The sequence below is a fragment of the Sus scrofa genome, chromosome 16, assembly GCF_054392235.1.
Source record: "Sus scrofa isolate SSC_HxYL_T2T_F1_AM1 chromosome 16, Sscrofa_HxYL_maternal_Yorkshire_Landrace_v2.0, whole genome shotgun sequence".
Lineage (NCBI taxonomy): Eukaryota > Metazoa > Chordata > Mammalia > Artiodactyla > Suidae > Sus > Sus scrofa.
In genome coordinates, this window is record NC_139398.1 from 44,794,954 (window position 1) to 44,804,819 (window position 9,866).

At 46.3% G+C, this 9,866-nt stretch overlaps 1 protein-coding gene across 3 annotated transcripts; it reads left to right on the top strand.

The window, feature by feature from the left end:
• The first annotated feature begins 2,408 nt into the window (after positions 1–2,408).
• Positions 2,409–8,952, top strand: FST (follistatin). Of its 3 annotated transcripts, none has more exons than XM_085001625.1 (6): positions 2,409–2,876; positions 4,757–4,948; positions 5,386–5,604; positions 5,905–6,129; positions 6,783–7,010; positions 7,745–8,952. In XM_085001625.1, the coding sequence occupies exons 1-6, from the start codon at positions 2,792–2,794 to the stop codon at positions 7,825–7,827; spliced, it is 1,032 nt and encodes a 343-aa protein (XP_084857751.1). In that variant the 5' UTR covers positions 2,409–2,791; the 3' UTR covers positions 7,828–8,952.
• The last annotated feature ends 914 nt before the right edge of the window (positions 8,953–9,866 follow it).

Consider the following 9,866-nt stretch of genomic DNA (forward strand, 5'->3'; position numbering starts at 1 on the left):
TTTAAATGTTTTGTATGGTCCTAAAATGAAAAATATAATTACAATTAGATTTTTTCAGCTTCCAGGGGCTAGAGAAGATTCAGGACCAGTAAACGTATTCAAATGGGGGCAAATAGAAAATCATATAGTTACATTTGGGTCTTAAAATGTTTTAATGGCTATTGGTATCACTGCCATAAGATTCAACCATCTACCATCTAAGGTCATTTATGTATTTAGAGTATTTATTTTCCAACTCTAGACACATTTGATAAACTTTGATGAAACAGAAGCTATGTCTCTTCCTGCAAAACAAATCTATACCAAAAAAAAAAGTGACTAGTTGTTAGCTTTCCCCTTCAACTAAATTTTCCCAAGGAAAAAAAAAAGATTTGAAGGGGAGAAAACAAACTTTCCCTCCAGCACATTACTATATAAGCACTGTATCCATCTGTCTGAATAAAGAAGAAACAAATTCAACATTGGAACTCTGCCATGGAGTGTCGGCTCCTGCAAAGGGGACAATTTGCTATTAATTGTTAATGTCGTCTGCCATTAGAGGGCACTAAACAACTCTACATTAATGCTGCATTGGAGGGAAGAGAGACGGGAAAGGAAAGAGGGGAGGGAGAAGGGGGGAGAGTATGGGCAGAGTCTGGGAAGAGGGAGGGAAGGAGAAAAGAGAAGGAGTGGGAGGACGGGAGGGAAAGAGAGAAGAGGTAAGAGAGAGAGAAAGAATAAATCTGGAAGATTAAGAAGGCTGTGGAGCGCCCAGAGCCGTCTGAAGTGAGCAAAAAACCAACGTCCGCCTCCCGCGCCCCTCCCCTCCCGTCCTCAGGACGGTAATTATAAAGCGAAAAGCAGCGGCGAGGTCACCCGTTTTTACCAGCCTGCTGCACCGAATGCGCGCGGTGCAGGTGCGGCGGCCGTGGGGCTTTGTGATTCATGCCCACTTTCAAAGGGGGGCTTGGGCCCGTCTGAGAGGCACCCAAACAACTGTCTTCTAATATTAGCACGGCTGTATTTCGGGATCTATTATAGTCTGTCCAGACAGATCCCATTGTAATGGGATCTTTTATTAAAAGATTAGCACTATCTCCTGCAGTTGGTGGAAAAAAATCTGTTATCACTGAGTTATTTGCAGTTGTGGAGGGGGTGGGAGGGAGGTGGTGGAAGATGGGGGGGAGGGCAAAAGGAGGCGTGGGGGGGGCGGTCTGGCAGGGGAAGGCTTGAGGGGGGTTGGGGGCAAAGAGGGAAGGATTTGAAATCCGTAGGAGAACAAATCCCAGTGACCTGCGAATGTCCAAGAATTTTGTCTGCATACTTCGCTGTCTGTTGTCCTTCGGGCTCCAGAAGCGAAAAGAATAGAAATTTAAAAGGCAGCTTTTGGAATAAACAATATAGCTTTTTCCGTGAAGTAATCGTTTTATATAAAAGGAAATATCGCCTCCTCAGTTTCATTCAGCGGTGCCAAAAATGTTATAAATGAGAGACCCGCCAACTTTCAGCGAAGAATGCCAGCCACTGTGCTTAATAAACTGAGGCTACAGAAGTTCATTATCGATGTTGCAATCTTTTTTATTCCGCGAACCGAGAGAGACAGAGAGAGAGAGAGAGGCCGAGAAGGAGACTGGGAGACAGACCGAGACATACAGGACAGAAACTGGGGAGTCTCGGAGCCGGGGCGGGGGCGGGGGGGAGCAGCAGACCGCCTACGTCGGCGCCCCAGCTCCGGGCTCCAACTCCATACGCGGCGGAGTGAAAGGGTAGAAAAGAAATGGAGAGGGTGAGACTGAGACTGGGGGGAGACCGGGCCTGAGGTGTTAAACATTTTTGTTTGCTTCTGACTCGTCGAGACCGAGGGCTGCGTCTCGGCGGGCTCAGCCGGGGTGGAAGGTGCCGGGGCTGGGATTCCCAGCCACAACTCTGGGCTCGAGGTGGCCGAAGAACTCGGCACGCGCAGACCCAGACACAAAACATCGCGGTGTCCCGCGCTAGGTTACAGGGGCCTAAACACCAGCGACAGACCCGGAGTGGGGTGTTTCAGCAGCTCGGGGATCGCCGGGCATTTGCAAAAGACTTCTTGGAGCGGAGCGGCGATGCGAAGACCAATTCCCGCCCCGCTCTGCTCCGCCAGCCGCCACCCCCAGCCCACCATGCCCCCCCCCAACGCACACACTCACACACCACCATGAACGAACACACACACACACACACACACACACACACACACACACACACACACACACACGCCGTCCCAGGCGCGCCGGCGCTGCCTGCGAGCGGCGGCGTGCAGGACTTGAAGTGGGTGTTCTTCCCCACTCCCCACCCCCGAAGCGTCGCCCTCACCCCCCTCCCGTCCCGGTCGCCTGCCCCCTCCCTCTCGCTCCTACGCAAATAAGAACTCGGCGATACCCTCCTGCCGCTTTGATTTCGGGCACCTCCACCAGATAATTGGGAAGGGTTTCCAGAAGGTGGGAAATGTCACCTGATTCACACTGAACTTTTAAAAGCTCCCCACCCCCAAGGAGCCGCGCACACCCTCGCTCGAGGCCGCCCTCCCACTGCCCCACACACTGGGAGACCGCCCACCGCAAACCGCGGAGACCCCCGTCTAGATTTAAAGCGCGGCTGCGCCCGGCTTCTGACGTCCATTGAATCGCGCGGGCGGCCGGCGGCGAGCGCGGGGTTGCGCCGGGATCGCTGCGCCCTCCGCCGCTCGCCTCTGCGACGCGCGCCGCTCGCCGGAACCACTCGCCGCCGCGCCTGCTCCCCGCACCGTCGCGCTCCTCGTCCCGCGCCTGACCCCAGAATGGTCCGTCCCAAGCACCAGCCCGGCGGGCTATGCCTCCTGCTGCTGCTGCTCTGCCAGTTCATGGAGGACCGCAGCGCCCAGGGTAAGAGAAGGGGGATGCGCTGGGAGGCTCGGCAGGCGACAGGGGTTTGTACTTTTCAGTCGTCTCCACTGGGTCTGTTCTGAGCCGCGCTGCTCTTAGATGTTGGACCAACTTAGGAAGTCCGGGATGGAGAGGAGTGGGAAAATTGAAGGCAGTGACACTTTAGGACTGGGAGCCGAGTTTGGAGCGGGGCGATCCTTTAAAAGGAAAGGGAGTGAGCTGGAGTCTGTCTCAGTAGTTAGGGTTAGATGCTCCAAGTTCTGGACATAATGAGTTTAGATGTTATCTCCCCTGTTTGGCTCTGAAGAAGGGGAAAAGCATCAGTAGCCTGGAGATTTCTGTCGACCCACTTACAGTCTACCTCTCTACCTCCTACATCTTTTGGATACTTTAAAAAATGACTGCATTGGGGAGGGGGATACTGAAATTTCTTCGGTGGCTGAGGGACGTGGTTTCAGAAACTTTGCCCAAACTTGGAAATGTGGGTGCCGAAAATTTTAGAGGGAAGTAGCTTTCTGCCTAGTGGATGCTTCTTCCAACACCCTCCCCCAAACCCGCAAAAAAAAAAAAAAAAAAAAAAAAAAAATACCCCTGACTGTTTTCAGTAGTTTACAATTTTTTTTCTTTGCCTCATTCCTCATGTTAACTTTCTGTAGAACAGTGAAAAGCCCACAATTGATTTAAATTCTGAGATGCAGTAAGAGCAAAGTATTTTTTTAATTAGATTTATTTATTTCTGCTAGTCTTTGGGCAGACTTTTTTAAAATCATAAAAGCAGCTTGCTGTTCAATATATTGTTAAGATTATAGGGATGATTCCCGAGAGGTCTTTCTGACCAAATCCGAACATTAAAAAGGAGGAGGGGGGGAATTACTTGCAAAGATTTCTTGGTAGGTATGAGATATGTATTACCATGAGACGGCGGAAGCCCCTCCCCCCTTTATTATTATTATTTACTTGGTTGGTTGGGTTTTTTCCCCCTACACTCTTCTTGAGACGGACTTGTAACTTTCCTGGCTTTAGCATTAACATTTTATGTGTGTTGTAAACTGGCCACCGGGCACTGCCCCTCGCGGTCTGCAACGCACCACTCTGAGTTGCCCGCCTTTCGGGGCGAGGCGCTGCCTAGGTGCCGGGGACGTGGGCGCCGGGGAAAGCAGCCCTCGGAGATTTCGAAAGATCGCGGTGGCCGCGGGCGTCCTCTGGATCTGGCGGATTGCAAAACGGGACCGTCGGGAGGGCTGCGCCTTGAGGCCGCACGGGGCAGCTCCGGGCAAGGCTCAGTTGCTTTTGCTTTTTTGCTTTCATTTTTCTCAAGTGCCTTTTGCTTGATCTGTTCCTGTAGGTGTCTGTCTCAGCCTCTCCACCCTCCCCCCTTTTTTCTTTCTCTTAAGTTCTCCTACTTTCTTAACCCCTGTCACAAATAATACTTTTACCGCCCACATGAAACCAACATGTAAAAACATCCGTCGCATCCTGTTTTTGTCAGGTTCTTTAATCTGCTCTTCGAGTCGCTGCAGGTTATGAAATAGGACGAATAAAAGTAAACAGTCTAGTAAAAGTCAATGCAAGCTGCACGTGTTGTGTCTGGGTCACTGGTAACTGACATTGATATGGCTGGGGCGCTCTGGCTTCTCGCTCTCGCCCTCCCTCCCCACCGCCCCCTCGCCCACCTCCCACTTCTTCAATCTGGCTCCCCCCCTTTACACACCCCGTCATTCCCACCTATTTATTTTCTGCTTTTCTCTTCTCTCTCGCCTCCTCCTCCACGCTCACTCCCTCCCCATCCCCGAAGGGTTTCCTTGCCTCGAAAGCTCACCGCCTCCCTACCCGAACCCCTCCGCTCACTTGCCCACCTCCCCACCCCTGTCTCCCCGCAGCTGGGAATTGCTGGCTCCGCCAAGCAAAAAACGGCCGCTGCCAGGTCCTGTATAAAACCGAACTGAGCAAGGAGGAGTGCTGCAGCACCGGCCGCCTGAGCACCTCCTGGACTGAGGAGGACGTAAATGACAACACACTTTTCAAGTGGATGATTTTCAATGGAGGTGCCCCCAACTGCATCCCATGTAAAGGTAAGGGTCTTCCTCCCCAATTTGCAGGCCCTCAGTAGAGGGCGTCTTACCCTCAGCTTCCCCACTGCCCAGCTGGCGTTTGTTTGAGCCTGGGAGAGCTTTGTTGGTGGGTTCCCCCTAACTGCCTCCAGCCCCGGTAAGCCATTGGCGTTGAATTTTGGCAGTCGTATACCACAGGCAAAACAAGATCTGCAGAGGTTCGCTGACCTCTTAGCCAAATGCGGTGGTGACACCAGCCAGCCCTCTCACTTTGAGAGAGATTTGGGTATGGGAACACAAATCTGTCCCCCACCCCTCCTCAATTTCTGGGCGAGAGCCTAGACCCCTCAGGCTTGAACTCCCGGCTGCGCGATTGCGCAAGGCACCCGAAGCCCTCCTGGCTGACCTGTTTGGTGCCTGGCCCTGGTTTTAATCCCCTGCCTCTTTCCAACTCTTAGAAACGTGCGAGAACGTGGACTGTGGGCCCGGGAAAAAATGCCGAATGAACAAGAAGAACAAACCCCGCTGCGTCTGCGCCCCGGATTGTTCTAACATCACCTGGAAAGGCCCAGTCTGTGGGCTGGATGGGAAAACCTACCGCAACGAATGTGCTCTCCTCAAGGCCAGATGTAAAGAACAGCCGGAACTGGAAGTCCAGTACCAAGGCAAATGTAAAAGTAGGTCACCCCTCCTCCAGCTTTCAACCTGAGGTAGTCCGCAGCAAGACCCCTGGGGTTTGGTGTAGTCACAGTAAGAGCCTAATGATATCAAATAAAGGAACCCTTTTCTAATGACTCCTTAAGAACGCTGAAGGCAACCCAGAGGCACAGGGTTTCTTTTTTTGAAAACCACAGCGTTCCCAAAATAAATTTTTGAAAGCTGGATGCTTCCATTCATGATTTCCTTGATAGTATCAAATGCTGAGTCCCAAAGTACAGGAAGGTGCCTATTAACGTGTGTTTCTCTCTTTGTTTCAGAGACCTGTCGGGATGTTTTCTGTCCAGGCAGCTCCACATGTGTGGTGGACCAGACTAATAATGCCTACTGTGTGACATGTAACCGCATTTGCCCAGAGCCCACCTCCTCAGAACAGTATCTCTGTGGGAATGATGGAGTGACCTACTCCAGTGCCTGTCACCTGAGAAAGGCTACCTGCCTACTGGGCAGATCTATTGGATTGGCCTATGAGGGAAAGTGTATCAGTAGGTATTCTGGATTGAGAAAGGAAAAGAAATAAATGGGAAAAGGGAAAAAGGCTAATTCTGTCATTAAAATAAGCCTAAAGCCTCCCCAAACACATAGCTTCAGCAAAGGGAGAAATATTCTCCAGTTTGGGTAAACTGTCCTGCTCACAGCACTGTCTTCCAGAAGCATCAGCACATATATTGAAATGGCAGCAAGACACAGGAAACAATTTTCCTTCATAGAAACCCAAGACCTCACTCACTTTTACACATCTTTTAAAGTGCTAGACTTGCTGGAAGCAAGAAATAATTACTTAACAGTTCCTAAAATCTGTTCTCAGATTCTGATAACTAATGGAACTTTTTTTTTTTAAGATCCCACTTATGGGAAATAAATAAATATGTATATTTAACTCACAGATATTGTGAAATCCTGTTCCCCCCAAAAAACTACAGTATTTTCATGCACTAATTATAGTATGAAGGGTGTGTGTGTGTGTGTTGAGTTTCACCGGTTTTTTAAAAGAACATTTTTGCACCATATCTCCATTAACCCCCTTAATGAGTAATAAGGTATGTTATATGTTTACATTTATTGATAGGAGACTATAGAGAAAAGGGGGCAAGGGGGAAATGGGTTTACTCATCACAGGTGTATTATATCCTAGAAGCAAAGTCCTGTGAAGACATCCAGTGCACTGGTGGAAAAAAGTGCTTATGGGATTTCAAGGTTGGCAGAGGCCGTTGTTCCCTCTGCGATGAGCTGTGCCCTGAGAGTAAGTCTGAGGAGCCTGTCTGTGCCAGTGACAATGCCACCTACGCCAGTGAGTGTGCCATGAAGGAAGCGGCCTGTTCCTCAGGTGTGCTGCTGGAAGTAAAGCACTCTGGATCTTGCAACTGTAAGTGTGATTTCTAACCTTTCTGAAATTGAAAGCTTTCCCAGGCAGGCCCTAGGGAATGCGATGTAAAAAAGCACAAAAACCTCCCCATATAAGCCCAGTTAGGTAGCTGCTAAGTTTTACCAGCAATTCAGCAATCCACAGAAAAACTGCCTGGAATTTTTCTGGGCCCTTAGGACTTGTCCAACGATCATCAATGGGGTCGCCTCTATAAACCTGTTTCCAGTCATTCACCCCTAATTTCTTTAGCTTTAGTAGTGTGCTTTGCTTTATTAACACTTGAATCTAAACTAACTGCTTCAAAGGTGTTTTTTTTTTCTTTTTCAAAGACAGCTTTCTATTATCATACATGGGCTGCTGCTTTGCGCAGTTGCCTCTACTAACTCTGAATTAAGAACCCAAAGCAGTTATACCTAGAACACGAGCGCTTTTTATCTAATTTCAGGAATCTGCCCGTAAAACCTGAGCCATTGATTCTTCAGAACTTTCTGCAGTTTTTGACTTCATAGATAATGTTTTTAAAAAACATTTTTTTTAAACTTAATGCATAACAGCAGATGCCAAAAAGCAAAAAAAAAAAAAAAAAAAAAAAAAAAGCATCTTACTGCAAGTCACATAAAAATGCAACGCTGTAATATGGCTATTTCAGAGGGCTTTGAAAACATACACTGAGCTGCTTCTGCGCTGTTGTTGTCCGTATTTAAACAGCAGCTCCCCTGTATTCCCCCATCTAGCCATTTCAGAAGACACCGAGGAGGAGGAGGAAGATGAAGACCAGGACTACAGCTTTCCTATATCTTCTATTCTAGAGTGGTAAACCCTCCACCAATTTTCAGTGTTGACATAGCCTTTGGGCAAAAAAAAAAAAAAAAAAAAAAAAAAAAGAAAAAAGAAAAAAGAAAAAAAAAGAAAGAAAGAAAGAGAAAAAAGAAAAATATATATTGTCCATACTGTAAATAAGTGTATGCTTATTTATTTGGGGGGAAAAGTATACATAAAGGACCTTTGTCCTAAAGCTCTCTCCCAGGCCACCTTGTTACTCATTGGACCCGGAGAGGCAGTCATTGTGAGGTCTACTGGATGAGGCCCATAGTTGAGACTTGTAGACATTTATTTATACTGTGTCATGTTTTATAATTTATACATAAAATGTCTGGTTGACTGTACACCTTGTTTTTGAAGAAATTTATTCGTGAAAGGAAGAGCAGTTGTTATTTATTGTGAGGTCTCTTGCTTGTAAAGTAAAAGCTTTTTTTTTTCCTTGTAAACCATTTAAGTCCATTCCTTATTATTCACTCACTCATCTGTCTCCCTTCATTTCACTGTTAGACTCTTTTCCATTTTAACAAACTTGCATGTCAGTTTCTGTCATGTTTATTTATTGGATTCTCCGCTGCCTGTTCTGTACATATATGATCCCTCGGGTTTTGTTTACAAGGAATCTTGACTGACCAAAAGGCATTATAACTGACTCAAATAGAAGGTACAGAGGATACATCTTGAGGAAACTCCTACTCTGTTCTCTTGTGATGAAGACATTTGTGAGAGAGGGGCTGATTGCATTTCTAGTAATGTACTTTTAAGATGTTGCAGATCCAAAGACATGGGTGTCAGGAGCCTGAAGGAAGGGGATTGCTACACATTCAACCTTTTGTTAGGTGTTTCCTTTAAGCTAGTCTGCTGTACCTTTTAAATTAGTTATTTTCACCTAGCGTGTCATGAAAAACTATATCAAAGCTTTATCAGTTCAAGTTTCTTGCTTTTCATAACACTTTTTTCTGATGCAATTTTATATTTTCAAACATGGCAAGTTAAATATAAATTCATTTAAATATATAGTTTTCTACTTTTCTACCATGTAAATGTGCAATGTATATAAAAGTTATAATGTGTATTTGTAAATAAATGATGAGTGAAAAAATAAAAAAATTTTAAAAAGCCAGTGGTCTCAATTGCTGATGATGTAATAGAAATTGTTTGGGCTTTTGAGTAAAAATGTATATGATACTTTTGCCGAGAAACCAATATCTCTGAAATTAAGTGGCCAGGGCAGTGGAAGCTCCAAAGTAAGTTATAGATTGCCTCAGTGGTGCTCAAAAGATAAAGGTTCAGCAACCCCTTTGTAGGAGTCATGGCATACCTGCCACTAAGCTAAATGTTCCTCCCTGCAATGGGCCAAACCTAAAGTTCCCTCTTTAAAAACCCCATCTTATCTATCCTTGTTCCAAGCCTATCTCCATAGGCAGACGTACACTTTATCTTTCCTCATCTAAATAAAGTAGATCTTAGATCTTCAAAAAACAAAGCACATGGCAAGGAAAAGTGAAACTAGCTGAATATATGACAACACATCCTAGAAATTGGAATATCAGCTATCAAAATAAAGGCAATATGGTGTAGGAATTCTGGGGGGGGGGGTAGATTTCCACAATGATGCCCATGGTTCATGAAGACTAGATAAGGACACGTATCAATGTTTTGCAATTTATATTAGACAACCAAGTCAAAACCTCAGATTGGCATCTGGGGCATCAGTTGTCCCTGTAATCCGTAGTGATACATAACTAGTCACAAATTTCCAACTCAATGTATGCTAATTCATTGCCTAGGTATATTAAAAATAACAAGTACAACATGCAAAGAAGTGAAGGTTTGATCTGTGGGAGGTAAAGAGCAAACAGTCGATGTTGCCAACACTGCTGAACAAATATGTTCTTACTTTCAAAGACTGCCCCAAGTTCTTTTGAAAAGTTTATACCATTTGTGAAAACCCTCATTAATATAAGTAGTTATTTTAAAAATGATTACAGGAGATTGTTGGCTCTCAAATATAGTCACAAAATGAGAAATTTGGTG

Coding starts and splice junctions, on each gene's coding strand:
- FST (XM_085001625.1), top strand. CDS start 2,792: ATGGTCCGTCCCAAGCACCAGCCCGGCGGGCTATGCCTCCTGCTGCTG. Junction 2,877..4,756: donor GGAGGACCGCAGCGCCCAGG/GTAAGAGAAGGG, acceptor GTCTCCCCGCAG/CTGGGAATTGCTGGCTCCGC. Junction 6,130..6,782: donor CTATGAGGGAAAGTGTATCA/GTAGGTATTCTG, acceptor ATATCCTAGAAG/CAAAGTCCTGTGAAGACATC.